The sequence below is a fragment of the Sinohyriopsis cumingii genome, chromosome 5 (genome assembly GCF_028554795.1).
Source record: "Sinohyriopsis cumingii isolate HCF-2022 chromosome 5, ASM2855479v2, whole genome shotgun sequence".
NCBI classification, from domain to species: Eukaryota; Metazoa; Mollusca; class Bivalvia; order Unionida; family Unionidae; genus Sinohyriopsis; species Sinohyriopsis cumingii.
In genome coordinates this window covers 151725168-151740309 of record NC_142965.1, presented here as the reverse complement: position 1 = coordinate 151740309, position 15142 = coordinate 151725168, and the positions used below count along the sequence as shown (strand labels likewise).

The window sequence follows — 15142 nt, the reverse complement described above, 5'->3', positions numbered from 1 at the left end:
ATGTAAACATTAATTTCTTGCAGATTACAAAAAAACTAGAGCCAATTTTGCAATTTGACTGTCATATTCGTGTTCAGCACATAAAAATTGATAAGAATTGACTAATTTTATTTCAGTAACATGACTTTTGTAAAAATTTGTTGTCCAGTGTTAAATAAAATTTGTTGTGGGTTTTTTATACGTTTAAGGACAATAGATATAGAAAAATATTTCACAAATTCAATTGAAACATTGTATTGTGTCGAGTAACAAAGCCACGAGTAACGATACGCTGATCATCTACATCATGTTACTTTAAGATTAAGTACTCAAACCTCATGTATTCTTTTATTACAGATGTGAAGATCGCAAAACTCATGTATTATTTTATTACAGATGTGAAGGCTGCACAAATCATGTATTATTTTATTACAGATGTGAAGGCTGCAAAGCTCATGTATTATTTTATTACAGATGTGAAGGCTGCAAAAATCATGTATAATTTTATTACAGATGTGAAGGCTGCACAAATCATGTATAATTTTATTACAGATGTAAATGCTGCAAAGCTCAAGTATTATTTTATTTCAAATGTGAAGGCTGCAAAAATCATGTATAATTGTATTATAGACGTGAAGGTTGCAAAGCTCATGTATTATTTTATTACAGATGTGAAGGTTGCAAAAAACATGTATAATTTATTATAGATGTGAAGGCTGCATAAATCATGTATAATTTTATTATAGATGTGAAGGCTGCAAAAATCATGTATAATTGTATTACAGATGTGAAGGCTGCAAAAATCATGTATAATTTTATTATAGATGTGAAGGTTGCAATACTCATTTCTATTAAAAGTTCTCATTATGTCGGTGCCAATGTAGTTAACACTAGAGCCAAGCAAACGGTATTACTGCATATAATCGGTTCTCAAATTGTACATTTCTTTACATTGACACGTTTGCTGCGAGAATTGGTACTGCAAACATTGATAGAGCATCAGTTTGTGGTCTTATTTTAAAGCATTCAGACGTATCTACAGTGTTCAGCCCTATCTGACAGCCTTCAGTTGTATCTGACAGTGTTCAGTCGTATCTAACAGCCTTCATATAATAACATCTTAAATTAAAGAGTATAATAAGTGTTATGGTTTGTGTTTTTATTTTGCTATGTCTTCATTTAAGTCTGAGTTACGTAGCCTTGATAATCAATGGTCTCGCTCGGTGACAGAAGCCAAAACTAAACTATGATAAAAGAAAATATTTGTTAGTTTCCAATCAGCGGTATCCCATTCCTGATTTATTCGATATTTCGATACTGAGGGAAAAGTATAGTAACTTTCAATAAGCACAGAGGCCAACCAGATGACCATACGGAACAATCTGATTGCCGAGATAAATGCACATGGTTGTCTCGACAAACAAATCTTGAAAGTAATTCATATTTAAGAAAACTATTTATTTGACATTATTTCAAAATTTCCCGAAAACGTTCTTGCGCATTATACAACATTCAAGGCAAGTTTTTATATGTCATTTGATGCAGAGAGCTCGTTTGGTTGATTTTGCATTAGGCAAACTTAAGTATTTTACATCACTGCCATCAACAGTTATTTGTACTTCTGGACATTATGTCCTTTGGTTCCAAGTTTTAAGTTCAAATGGCTAAGAACTGCTGGCAAATGATTTATTTATAATATTGCTAATTATATTTTAGCATTATAATCATTCGATAGACTTACCTTTACGTAATATTGTTTATCGTATAATTTGTGATGTATTTTGACTAAAGGTGTCACTGTTCAAACATTAACAGGTCATATTAAGTTTACGCAATGATAGATTGAATCAGGTTTATTCATGTGGGAAAATATAGATAAGCTAATATTTAAAATCTTCGTGCTATGGTTTGGATTTTTATCACATTCCCACATGGAAACTTTCCCATACTGAAAACTTAGGCACATTTAAAGTGTTTTATGTTCTTACGGTGTTCAAAGAAACATAGAGAGACAGAGAGAGAGAGAGACAGAGAGAGAGACAGAGAGAGAGAGAGAGAGAGAGAGAGAGAGAGAGAATAATAAAAAGAAGGAGAGGACAACGAATAAGACGAAGGAGAAAAAGAAAAATGAATTCAATGTAGAAAATGTATATTATCTAAGGGAACACGAACATCTTTAATGCTCGGGTAATATTTGCATAATCGTCACTATCTCAGTAATTGTCTTAAATGTATTCGTACGCGCAAGGACTGTTGTACGTATTTTAAACGCAAAAAAAAACTTAAATTTAATCAGTAACGGGCGGTAAAGGATTGTTCCAAAGGGGCTTCGAGTGACTGGTCAAATGGTCCGAGTTTCAGAAACCATAAGTAAGTTAGTTTAATTGGAAAATCAAACGGGGGGACAGGGCTAGTTATAACAAGACTAATTGTACAAATATAGTAAACAGCCCTATGGCATTAAGCCCCGTCATGCATTGTAGTAATTTCCTACCGGATAAAGAACATTTTCCACAGGATCTTTGGCAATTTGGTACCATCCATGTTGGATTCTTGTCACATTGTCCTGCCCGGGCCCAGCTTTGACATTGAAATTCGTGGTACTTGTCTGTACAGTTTCCTGAAAAGTGGAAGGTTTATTTAAACCCCGTTGTAACATGCAGTGCACTCAGAAAATTCGGAACGTTTTGTATAAGTGACCTTTTTATTAAGTTGTATAACAGTAAAACTAACTATGCTTACTTCTTTTTAAAGCATGTTTTTGGTTTATTCTTTTTCTTTCGTCTTTTTAAATTTATTTTAACCCCAACTCTGGTGAAAAAGAGATGAAGAGAGGCTATATTTTCTTACAATGTTGGATGCAGTTTGTTCTAAGAATCTCCATATTAGAATGTACTTTTAATTATTGCTAGAAAAATTAACTTTAACACATCTTTCGTCTTTCCATTCGTGATAGGATAATTCTTTCACACTCATCTTTTCAAGTTAACTATCGAAACTCTACACAGAAGTCGGTTGAGTGTATGTATGTATGTATGCATGTATGTATGTATGTATGTAATGTATGTATATATGATCAACTTCACCTTGATACGACAATGACTCAAAAGTGCCAATAAAAATAACGATATTAATATAGAGCTAGGGGATAGGTGGTATATTATCATTGGTTAGCCTTTGGAATAATGAATCTTCGTACTTGTCAGTAGTTTCTCGAAATAGCTATTTCATTCCAGCTTAAATATTTGTTTCCCATAGCAAGAAATATTATTCTGTTCACTTTAAAATGATACACGCTTGTCTTTCAACACGTGTGATCCAACATGTGCATTATTCACTATAAAGATGATACAAGTTTATGTACTACATTTTTTAAATCATTCACACTAAAGAGGAATACTTCATGAAAGAGTATCATATCAAATCAATCATCGTGATGTCGTAAGTTAAAAAGTATTAATTCAACAACATTTCACTGAACATAGAGTTTGAATAATGTATTAAGTATACTCAAAACAGAACGACATTATTGTTTCGTAATTAACACACCAATATCCGGAGCTGGGGATAGGGCTGGACCAACGAGAAGCTACTGGCAACCTTTCTCACTTTTCCACATTGGCCGAGCCCGAGACTCGAACCTACGGAGATGTGAGACTGTACTATCAAGATACCCACTTGGAAGAAGACGCTGAAGACGAAAATCTTTAATGCTCGGGTAATATTTGCATAATCGTCATTTTCTCAATAATTGTCTTACATGTATTCGTACGCACATGGACTGTTATACGGATCTTAAACGCAGAAAATTTCAATTTAATCAGCAATGGACGGTAAAGGATTGTTCCAAAGGGGCTTCGAGTGACTGGTCAAATGGTCCGGGTTTTCTAAACTATAAGTATATTAGTTTAACTGGAAGATCAATCGGGGGTACAGGTCTAGTTAGAACAAGTCGAAATGTAAAAATATAGTACCAGCCCTATGGCATTAAGCCCCGTCATGCATTGTAGTAATTTCCTACCGGGTAAAGAACATTTTCCACAGGATCTTTGGCAATTTGGTACCATCCATGTTGGATTCTTGTCACATTGTCCTGCCCGGGCCCAGCTTTGACATTGAAATTCGTCGTACTTGTCTCTACAATTTCCTGAAAAGTGGAAGGATTATTTAAACCCCTGTGTAATATGCAGTGCAACACTCAGAAAATTCGGAACGTTTTGTATAAGTGACCTTTTAATTAAATTGTATAACAGTAAAACTAACTATGCTTAGTTCTTTTTAAAGCATGTTTTTGTTTTATTCCTTTTCTTAAGTCTTTTGATATTTATTTTAACCCCAACTCTGGTGAAAAAGAGCTGAAGATAAGCGATATTTTCTTACAATGATGCATGAACTTTGTCCTAAAAATATCCATGTTAGAATGTATTTTTAATTATTGTAAGAAAAATTAACATTGACACATTTTTCGTCTTTTCATTCCTGATAGGATAATTCTTTCACACTCCTCCTTTAAAGTTAACTGATCGAAACTGTACCCGAAAGTCGGTTGAGTGTATGTATGTATGTATGTATGTATGTATGTTCAACTTCACCTTGATACGACAATGACACAAAAGTGCCAATAAAACTAACGATATTAATATAGAGCTAGGAGATAGGTGGTATATTATCATTGGTTAGCCTTTGGAATAATGAATCTTTGTTTCCCATAGCAAACAGTATTGTTATGTTCACTTTAAAATGATACACGCTTGTCATTCAACACGTGTGATCCAACATACGCATTATTCACTATAAAGATGATACAAGTTTATGTATTACATTTTTTATATCATTCACACTAAAAAAGAATACTTCATGAAAGAGTGTCATATCAAATCATCCATCATGACGTCGTAAGTTTGTATGTATGTATGTATGTATGTATGTACGTACGTATGTATGTATGTTCAACTTCACCTTGATACGACAATGACTCAAAAGTGCCAATAAAAATAACGATATTAATATAGAGCTAGGGGATAGGTGGTATATTATCATTGGTTAGCCTTTGGAATAATGAATCTTCGTACTTTTGTCAGTAGTTTCTCGAAATAGTTATTTCATTCCAACTTAAATATTTGTTTCCCATAGCAAGCTGTATTATTATGTTCACTTTAAAATGATACACGGTTGTCTTTCAACACGTATGATCCAACATGAGCATTATTAACTATAAAGATGATACAAGTTTATGTATTACATTGTTTAAATCATTTTAAATTAATTATAATCCAATCAGAATGATATTGTTGTTTCGTAATTAACACACCAATATCCGGAGCGGGAGTTGTGGCTGGCGCTTGTGTGGGTATTGGTTTGTCACATGCACGACACGACTTCTGACAATTTGGAATCATCCACAGAGGATTTGCCTCGCATTCACCTTCGACAGCCCAACGGTCACACTCGATGGAATTCTTGTGTTTGTTTTGGCATCCAGCTGGAAAAGTTATTTCCAAAACCGTTACCTTGTCACAATGGACAAGCAGCACATACTTCAATTTACCAAATGGACAACCAATCGAGAAAGTGAAACATGTTCATTATCGAAAAGTGGCAAAACGCAAGCTTGTTTAAGGGAGTGAAATATTTAGGTTAGCTCAGACAATATCCTCACTCGTGTATTAAATGTATAACGTCATTACTTCCTGACGATATTAAATATAATTTTCTTAAAAATCAGAAGTAAATACTTACTATTTATTGCTATTCATGACTCGAATTTCTTTAATGGAAAAAAAATAACTTTTATACAATGGTGAAAGTGGTTATATGTTAATATTATACACACTACGTGTGTAGCATAACCAGTTAGAGACCATGACACTATTTGTGTAGAGTAACCAGTTAGAGACCATGACACTATGTGTGTACAGTAACCAGTTAGAGACCATGACACCATGTGTGTAGCATAACCAGTTAGAGACCATGACACTCTGTGTGAAGCATAACCATTTCGGAAAAATGACAGTCTGAAAATTATTTCTGATATTTGAAACAACGTTTAAAGTTACGAATTTAAGAATAAATTCAATCATAATTATGAGAGCAATCCTGTCATATCGATCTCATAGTAATGGTTAGTATATATTAATTGAATGGAATAACTATATCCTAGTAAAGGTAGTTATGTAGTAAAGGAATGTAATGATTATCTCCTAGGAAGGGTCATTATAAATTTAAGACGTGGAATGAATATCTTCCAGTAAGGGATATTACGTACTACATAAACTAAATTACTATCTCATAGTAAGTTTCTTTATATACAGAAGTAATGGAGATGCCTATCTCCTATTAATGGTAATTATTTAGCAAAGTAATTGACTGACTATCTCCTAGTAAGGATAATTATCAAATGAAGTAATTTATAGTAAGGTTCATAATATACTACAGTATTTGAATAAGTGCCATGTCTCTCAAAGCCCATAGGGTAATACCTGAATGACTATTTCGACATTAATCCTGTTGGTACAAGCTGAAGATTTTAAATAGATCAAATCAGATTGTACAGTAGGATACTATTCAATAAGGTCTAATTAGCTTTCATCAACATGTACCCTGCACGGCCTATTTATGGCTGATTGTAAGACACTACAGATTTAAATTGTATGTATTGATTCCGTCGACTTTATCAGTTGCTTCAAATGGAATGATATTTTTTATTAATTCAATAGTTTAATATTTTTCTTTATATTTTGTGTAAGAGAATGATGGGGGTCTCAATTGCGTGAGTTTACTATTTTGATTGCTTCAAAACCTTAGTTTCAAGTCATGTAATGGTGGATTCATCATATCATTGCTTTCTCTCTCTCTCTCTCTCTCTCTCTCCAACTATATATATATATATATATATATATATATATATATATATATATATATATATCTATATATATATATATATATATATATATATATATATATATATGGGGGGGTCTGTGTGTGTGTGTGTGTGTTGTCTTCGACATACTCCTTTCAACACGTGGGAATGGAAATCTCTACTTAATGGTATTTGAGATGTATGTATGCAAGGATAGTTGGACAGGGTTTAAATATACAGCAGTATTATCCTGGATATTTAGTGAATAATTTGTTTTGATATCCAAAAAGATACAAAATGACATAAGCAAACAAGATGAAATTCTTAAACAGTTAGTAGTATTTAGTGCAAATGTTTCTTTCAAAAGTTTAAGATCATCTGACTCACAACCTGGACGGTATGCCTTACATTTTACATGTTCGAAATAAAGTCGTTAAATTTTTAAGTATTAGTAAAATCGTTAAATTTTGAAGTATTAGTAAAATATATGCCATTGTTTAATGTGATCATTGTATTTAAAATAAATGTCATCAGTTCAGTAAAGTTCAAATCAGTCAATCGCATTATGTTTCACAATATCAAATCACAAAAATTCAGCACTTACCGTTGCATTTGTACATTTTGTTTACGATTTCTACATCTGTGAATGACAGTTCTTTCATGTACACTTGTCCTATGCTAGCCTCTTTTTCTGGGTACTTGACACGCATTGTTTTCAGCCCTCCACCCTTGGAGAATTCCTGAATGGATGATATAATGTAAATAAATTCTACTCAACTGTGTTCTGACACAGACAAAAGGTGTATATTTGACACAAACAAACGTTGTATGTCCCATCTTAGGGATGATATAATGTAAGTACATTCTACTGCACTTTGTTCAGATGCAGACAAAAGGTGTATGTCTCATATTAGAATCAGTATCACATGAACACGGTATTGATAAGGTGAGAAAGAAAGTAGAAAGGAAATAAAGATGGCGATCATCTGTCCGCCATTTTACTTCCATTCTTTATACATCGATACGACATGTTGACCCCATATGTCTACTATCATATTTCTGTCAAGATGACAGTCAGCCGTGGTGTTATCGCGGTGTGAAGAAGCATAGCAGACGAATGATCGGAAGAAATATGTTCCTAACTAGATCATAGACAACAGAAAACCCAAGAAACAGACAGATGGTTACATTATTTAAAACTTTAGAAATGGATATATTCCGTCGTGTAACGCTAATTGGAATAATGAGACATATCTGAGACAAAAAATATAACAAGTGCATATGTATGGGGCATCGATGTGTCAACAATCATCGTAATAAGTAGAATATAGGTTATCTATTAATTTTCTATACACTAGACCAGACAAAATAAAGTCTTGTACAAACGTTTGTTACCTTTCTTTAAATAGTCCAATGTTTTTGCCATGCACCTCGACATGGTAACAAATTTCCTTTCTTTAAATCTGTTTAATGTCGGTGGGTATGTGTGAGTGTGTGTGTGTGTGTTTGCGTGTATGTTTTTATGCATATTCGTATACCTATTTACACACATATATACATCATACAAAGAAGACAAGATCAAGGAGAGTCAATGAGAATATTATCAAAGTAACAACTTACGGTGACACCGTAATGCATTACAGAAGAGTAATCGTAGGGGACATTCATCTGGTCAACGTCCTGTGATGTGTACTTGTTGAACTGGTTTGAATAATTGGGGTGCACGTTCTCCCAAATGATCTCAACATACTCGTCCCTGTCCGGTCGGTTGTGTTCGTGCACAAGACCAATCGCATGCCCAATCTCGTGTAAGTATAATCCTCTCTGTATATTAAAGATATATACTAACTATTATTATGAGTCTCTCCTCCTTTAAGCTAATGTTCACTCTCCAATCTGCATATATGCAATTCGTTTCATAACGATTTTATACGTTACGTTCATGTCAAGACGTTTTATATAATAATCGACTGTTGGATTACACACCTTTCATGAAAATATGTTGATATTGAAATTACATAATGGTATAACAGATATAGCATATTCAAAACTGCCAATTTTTTTACTGTTTAGCTCAATGAAAATGTCGCTCTCATAATTCTTCATCATTTCAAGGTTCACTGTCCGACATCCTGTACCCTATATTGACAAATGTGCAGAGTAAACTATGTGGACATCTCACTTGTCAGATTGGGACCATCCTGCAGCAGAAAACAATTCGACATGAATATGGTATTTCTGTCCGGTGTGTGTGAGTTTATACGTATGTTAAAACATAATAATTGGTACTTACATGTCTACACCCAGCTAAGGATAAGGAAACCACCTGAAATAATTGGTACTTACATGTCTACACCCAGCTAAGGATAAGGAAACCACCTGCGGTCCACCCACCATTCCCAAACTTGAGAAGCATCTGGAAAGAATAGGAAAAGAGTAATGAGTAGCTGTATTTTCCTGGAAGGCAGAAATGTACTGGATATTACAAACACCATAACATGTACTGTACATATCAATACTCAAAATGTGCTGAACATTGCAAACTATTGTTTTGTACAAGCAGTTGAAGGGCTGACGGTTTTGCTCTTTCCATTAATTACTACTACACCCAGAAATTACCAATTCTCGTTGTTTCAAAACCTGTTAAGGAGAGTAATTCTTATATTGAAATACTGATTTTTGTTAAATTATGAATATTTGATTTCCAAGGCTAATATCTATTACATAATTCATCATTTTGCGCATTTAATATATTCTGTTCGAGCCATATGAATGGTTAGAGTATACACCATTCGTAAGTCCAACCGTCTCATTCCGCCGAGTAGCGTCACATCCGTCACAAAATAGTTTCTGCTCCAAAATGTTTGAAGCTTTTAATGGACCGAAACAAAACTTGATGTGGTGCTTATGCTTAACAGGACTTAGGTGATGTTACAGTTATGGCCCCTTTCTGACTTTGACTGTTGCCTTTCAATGGCGTTTCCTCTCAGCACGCGACAAATTGAAATTACATCTAGTACTTAATTTCAAACGGACCTTTGACAAATTCAATTTCTCTGTTTTCATCTAAAGCAAAATACGGAGATTTGATAAGGAAATTACTTGGAACATTGCCTTTAAATTTTGATTATTCTAAATAACGTTTCGAGCACTTCATGGGCTAAAATTATTTTTTTCCACGAGGTCTTGCATCAAAAAAATGTAAAGTTCGAATTTCTCTTTATTCTGTTATATGGCAGTCTTTAACGAAGTCATGGCCCTTGATTCACTTGTTCTTAACTTTTTCATTTTGGCTCAATAAACATTTAAAGATCCTCGTTAAATCAAACCAAATTTATCATAAATCATTCTATTTTTTCATAAAAACAAACTTCTGGTTTGATTTTTTTCGGGCAAAATATTTACAAGTTTAAGGTTTCCACTTCCGATATAAACATGGCTGTATTACTTTTATCGAAACACCACACACCCACCCCCACCCCCCACCCCCCCACCCACCCACCCCCACACACAATGTATGCCGTCCGAACAGGATACTTATCTTTGAAAATCATAAAGAAAGAAGTAATATGTCATTTTTTATCTTCGATAAATGATGGAGTCTTAAGTTTCAGATTTTAGATTTACATGTGTATATTTCACCCCCAGGTTACTAATCCTTTTTTTTTCCAAGAAATAGGTAATAATGAGTCCCCTATCCAATTCAATTTACATTCAACCCTATGTGAAGAAGCTGACTACTGATGAGTACTTCCTGAGGAATTTGGACTCTCCCTATCCAGGCTTTTAAACCCATATGGTAATATTTGTGTCCTTTCGTATGATAATCTAATAAAAAGAGAGGGTTATTTGAAAGTTTATAATCCATGCTGAAAGAACGGCCATACAAAACGCACACACACGCAAACACACACACACACACACACACACACACACACATATATATATATACATATATATATATATATATATATATATATATATATATATATATATATATATAGAGAGAGAGAGAGAGAGAGAGAGAGAGAGAGAAAACAATACACACTAGAGCGATTAATTAGAACTTTAAAACTATCATGGACCGGTCTAGATCGAACGTATTTAAAAGAGGAAATACAAGGTACGAAATATCTGAATTTAAAAATCTCTACGAATAAGAATGTATGCCTGTGATGTACATCCAAAATCGAATGAGTTTAATAGCAAATGCCCAAATATTCTTTCTGATTGTACAACAGTTCCGAGTTGCCAGGTTCGAACTGGAAAGATATCATCGTATTTTCATCGTGATATTCTTACCCGTATCCGTTAGTGAAAACGACCAAATTGATGTCAGAAGACGTGGCCTCTCTAAATCGGAGACAAGTGTTACGCTCCCATTCCGTCATAGCCTGCCGGACCATGTCCTGATCTCTCTGATCTATAAACAATACAATGTGTACAGTGTACAAATGTGTAAGTGTCCCATTCCTATTGAAATGATATGTAGTGAATCTTGTATGGATATAAAATGAATACGAAATTGTATGACACCAGTGTAATCACTTTCTGTTCGTGGCAAAATATGTTGCACAACAAGTATGCACTATCTTTTCATATACAATCAGCATACATGTGGAATTATATTCTTGATATAGCCTAGGAGCTACTTTAATTTCTATCAGATATTGTTATGTAACGTTTGGTTGATTTATTTCTAAACGTAAACGGAACCTATGCGATTTCGTCTTACATCCTCTACAACGTGGACATGATTTACCCTTTTTATAGAGTGTGGGCTTGAGGTGCCTTATATCCGTAACTATCTGTTCTTAAAGTTGTCTGACTTCCGTTACTTTATGTGCCTCAGAGGTCGTATTTCCGTTTCTATCTCTCCCTATGTTGCTTGTGTCTGTTAGTCCTCGTTGTTTTAAATCCTCTACTGTGTGTCTGAGTTATTTTATTTCCGTTACTCTCTTGTCCTTGTTTGCTTTATTTATAGTTTTGTGTGGGTCTTATTCAAAACAATAATTACGTGTTTTCTTTTGTCATCCTCTGTGGAGTTTGTATCAACCGATAAAGATTGGTACAAACATTAACGGAAACATGACAATTTGTGCGAACACGCTTCGATAGTCTTATTGCGTCATAAATCATCCGTCCCTAATAGAAAGAACATTTACACTGATATAGGTAAGAAACAATCCCTACGAATTGGTTTGACACCTACCATTCCCCAACAACTATTTTATCGAACAGAGTAGATTAAAAATAGTATAGCTAATTAGGAAACTTTTCGAGGCATATATAATTTCCCTGAATAGATATATAATGCATGATTCTTCTTTTCATCAAAGTTAACTTACTGAAATGTCCCGGGTAGAAACGATATGGAATTACTCCATTTGTCCAACGAAAGATTGGATTGCGAATAGCTTTACGCTTTTTTCGAATCTGTGTACTGCTGCAAGAAAGTATACATGTATAAAATGAGAGAGAGAAAGAAATGGATGATAATGTATTTTCTGACTTAAACCTAACCAATAATTTTGATCACTATTGTTTAAATGTTTTTTAAAAACATTACAGCTTATTTTTCAAGTGGAAAGCTCATATAAATAAACCAAAGAGTAGATATTTATTTAATCATTGATACAAAATTAACTTTGATAGTCATGCTAGATATATAACTTTCAACTTAATTCGCCAGACTTTATATAAAATATACTCAATTCACATCTGGTTGCCCGTCCATTGATTTCGCTTTTCTGCCAACTTTTTAAGAAAGTTTAGCTGTTTCGAAACATATTTCAACATAAAAAGATGTAGCAGATGCGAATAAGGAGGAAGATGGTAGCGAAGATATGAAGGCAAACGTTATTAATTCCTTTTGTTGTCAGAGAATCGCCTTCCATTAACTCGACATTAGAAAATTTGGGCTTCCCCCGACATTTAACATACCTGTTCGGTTGTTTATAAAGACTGTAGTACTGTCGTTTGGACAATAACATGTCCAGCTCCATAAGGATGCCATCATGCATACTTTTTACATTGATGGTATCTATAAAAAAAAGTTAAACCATACAAATTAAATTGTTAAATTCAATACTGTTATTCTTCTCTCGATCACAACCACTGTTGTTCTTCCCTCGAAGACACACACTGTTATTCTTCTCTAGATCACACACACTGTAATTCTTCTCTCGATCATATATTATTACCAGAAGGTCGTTAGATAAAGAGAGACAGATTAGATTCGTTTAATATGTTACTGTTTTAAATGTGGGTCCTACAACTTGGATGGTTTTATTGATTATCTAAACTATTTTAATTTCGAATCTTGCAACAAATAACAATCAAAATGGTGAAGCAATGATTATAAATTGAGTACCAAAATTTAATGTTGCGTTGAACATATGCTTGTCGTTCTATGCAAGTTAAACCCTGAAGCATGCTGATGCTCCCAGCCAATATCATTGCTGAGAAAGGTGTACACAATCACTCCGTTTATAAGAATACAGGATGATTGTCATGAGTTTGGTGATATGCTTGTTGGTTAGGCCAATCTCTGTCTTCGCGATAGATAAATTAACAAACTGAACTCATCCGATCATGTAGCTATATACAAAATTAATATTAAGTTTCTTATCTACATAACGTAGCTTTTGTTTTTTTTTTTCTGTTCAATGATTAACAATTTTCAAATGCATTTTCATTAAGTCAATCTTTGTTTCGAAACTATCGTCTATAAACATGAGCAAAACTTAATATTGTTTCTATTATTTGTGTTTTTGTTGTTGTATTGTTGCTGTTGGGCATGTTTACTACGAGAAAATTATCGGATTGTGATTGTGACATTTCGGATGCACCAAATGTTGTAATAGATATAAAGTAAATATACGCCATTTGACTGAATTGTAATAACGCTGTCTTTTGAGCTCTACCACTGTCCGATTGACTGTGATACAATTAAGTATAACATTAGAATGTAAATGTTTGTTACCCACCTTTGAGGCCTCCCATAGCTTCCATAATGACCTGATCCATGGTTTTGTCTGTCGGAGATTCTCGTCCAAACCTGTTTGGAGGGTTAATGTTGTCCTTCTGTAATTCCTCTGTTATCTTCTGCCCGTTGCACCAATGCCATAGAACAACCTAATAGGATATCAACAATCAGCACCAATGCCATATAACATACGACTAGAAAGAATATAAACAGTCTAGACAATGCCATAGAACAACGTAATAATAAATGAACACTATTCTAGACAATTACGAAACAATTATCAAGGAGGAAAAGGCAATTATAATGCAATTTAAAAGCAATTATCATCCAACAAACATTTGTGTCTTTGCGGATCAAACCGTGTTCTTGTGTTTTATCAAGTATAATATGCAATAATTAATTAAGCACATCACGTCAAATATATTGACAACAGACTTCACATCAACGGATTGACAAAGTATCAGAAAATACTCTGGAATAATATATTAACTCTTTGATGATTCATTTTATTAGATTGTCCGAGGACGAGCTAATTATCATGAAACTTATCCAACAACTAAATATTTTTCAATTAGATTGTTGAAATCCCACCTATATAATATAGCCATGACAAATTCAAGCATCGCATAATACTTACACAGAATGACAAAAATCCAGCAACACGTAAGTACATGGCTGTCATTCCACTTCCAAGGTATAAATTGGTTCTCTTCTTCTCTTCTGAAATGTAATTCGTACGTTATTATGTGTATCTTTGTTTATACACCAGTCCTCCTGTAACACTGTTGACAATTATCTCTGTTTCTTATCAATGTAGAATTTTGCAGCGATTTCTATTCTTGGTTCATTATTACGTCTGCGCTATTTTCCTGGCTTTATATTCACAGAGTAACAGGATATTTGACCACAGAACCAAACCACTTGATGATGCCATTGGATCTTATTGTTCTTACTGATTCATAAGCGTTCCTTTGATGAACACTTGCTTAAATCCGGATAGTAATTATGTTTTAAATCATGCAGAATATGATGCAACTTTCTTTAAACGATACCCTACCTAATCATGCCATATATTTATAGAAACTACGTATTGTATTACAGTTAGGAAATTATTTCCTTTTCTCGCCGTTAGTCACTTTTATGGGACCGTCAACTAATTGTGTTTAACAAACTAAATACTCCATTCAGTACAAACGTATGTATGTATGTATGTATGTATGTACGTATGTATGTATGCATGTATGTATGACAAGTTAACAAACTCATTTGTGACGTGGGAGACTAGTCATCTCTTCATTTGAGATTATACAATATCA

The 15142-nt window shown here is 33.7% G+C and overlaps 1 protein-coding gene across 2 annotated transcripts in view; it reads right to left on the bottom strand.

The window, feature by feature from the left end:
- LOC149800471 (zinc metalloproteinase nas-36-like) overlaps nucleotides 1–14665 on the bottom strand; it is a 132373-nt gene extending 117708 nt beyond the window's left edge. The window contains exons 1-11 of one of the 2 annotated variants that reach the window (XM_089960097.1): nucleotides 14464–14665; nucleotides 13828–13975; nucleotides 12782–12881; nucleotides 12187–12284; nucleotides 11141–11261; nucleotides 9185–9254; nucleotides 8459–8662; nucleotides 7443–7578; nucleotides 5291–5461; nucleotides 4001–4126; nucleotides 2474–2599 (exon numbers count right to left, since the gene is read on the bottom strand). In XM_089960097.1, the coding sequence (XP_089816223.1) occupies nucleotides 2474–2599; nucleotides 4001–4126; nucleotides 5291–5461; nucleotides 7443–7578; nucleotides 8459–8662; nucleotides 9185–9254; nucleotides 11141–11261; nucleotides 12187–12284; nucleotides 12782–12881; nucleotides 13828–13975; nucleotides 14464–14508 (1345 nt within the window). In that variant the 5' untranslated portion in view covers nucleotides 14509–14665. The remainder of the gene's footprint in view (nucleotides 1–2473; nucleotides 2600–4000; nucleotides 4127–5290; nucleotides 5462–7442; nucleotides 7579–8458; nucleotides 8663–9184; nucleotides 9255–11140; nucleotides 11262–12186; nucleotides 12285–12781; nucleotides 12882–13827; nucleotides 13976–14463) is intronic. The other variant, XM_089960098.1, reaches the window with a different exon arrangement.
- Between the last annotated feature and the right edge of the window lie 477 nt (nucleotides 14666–15142).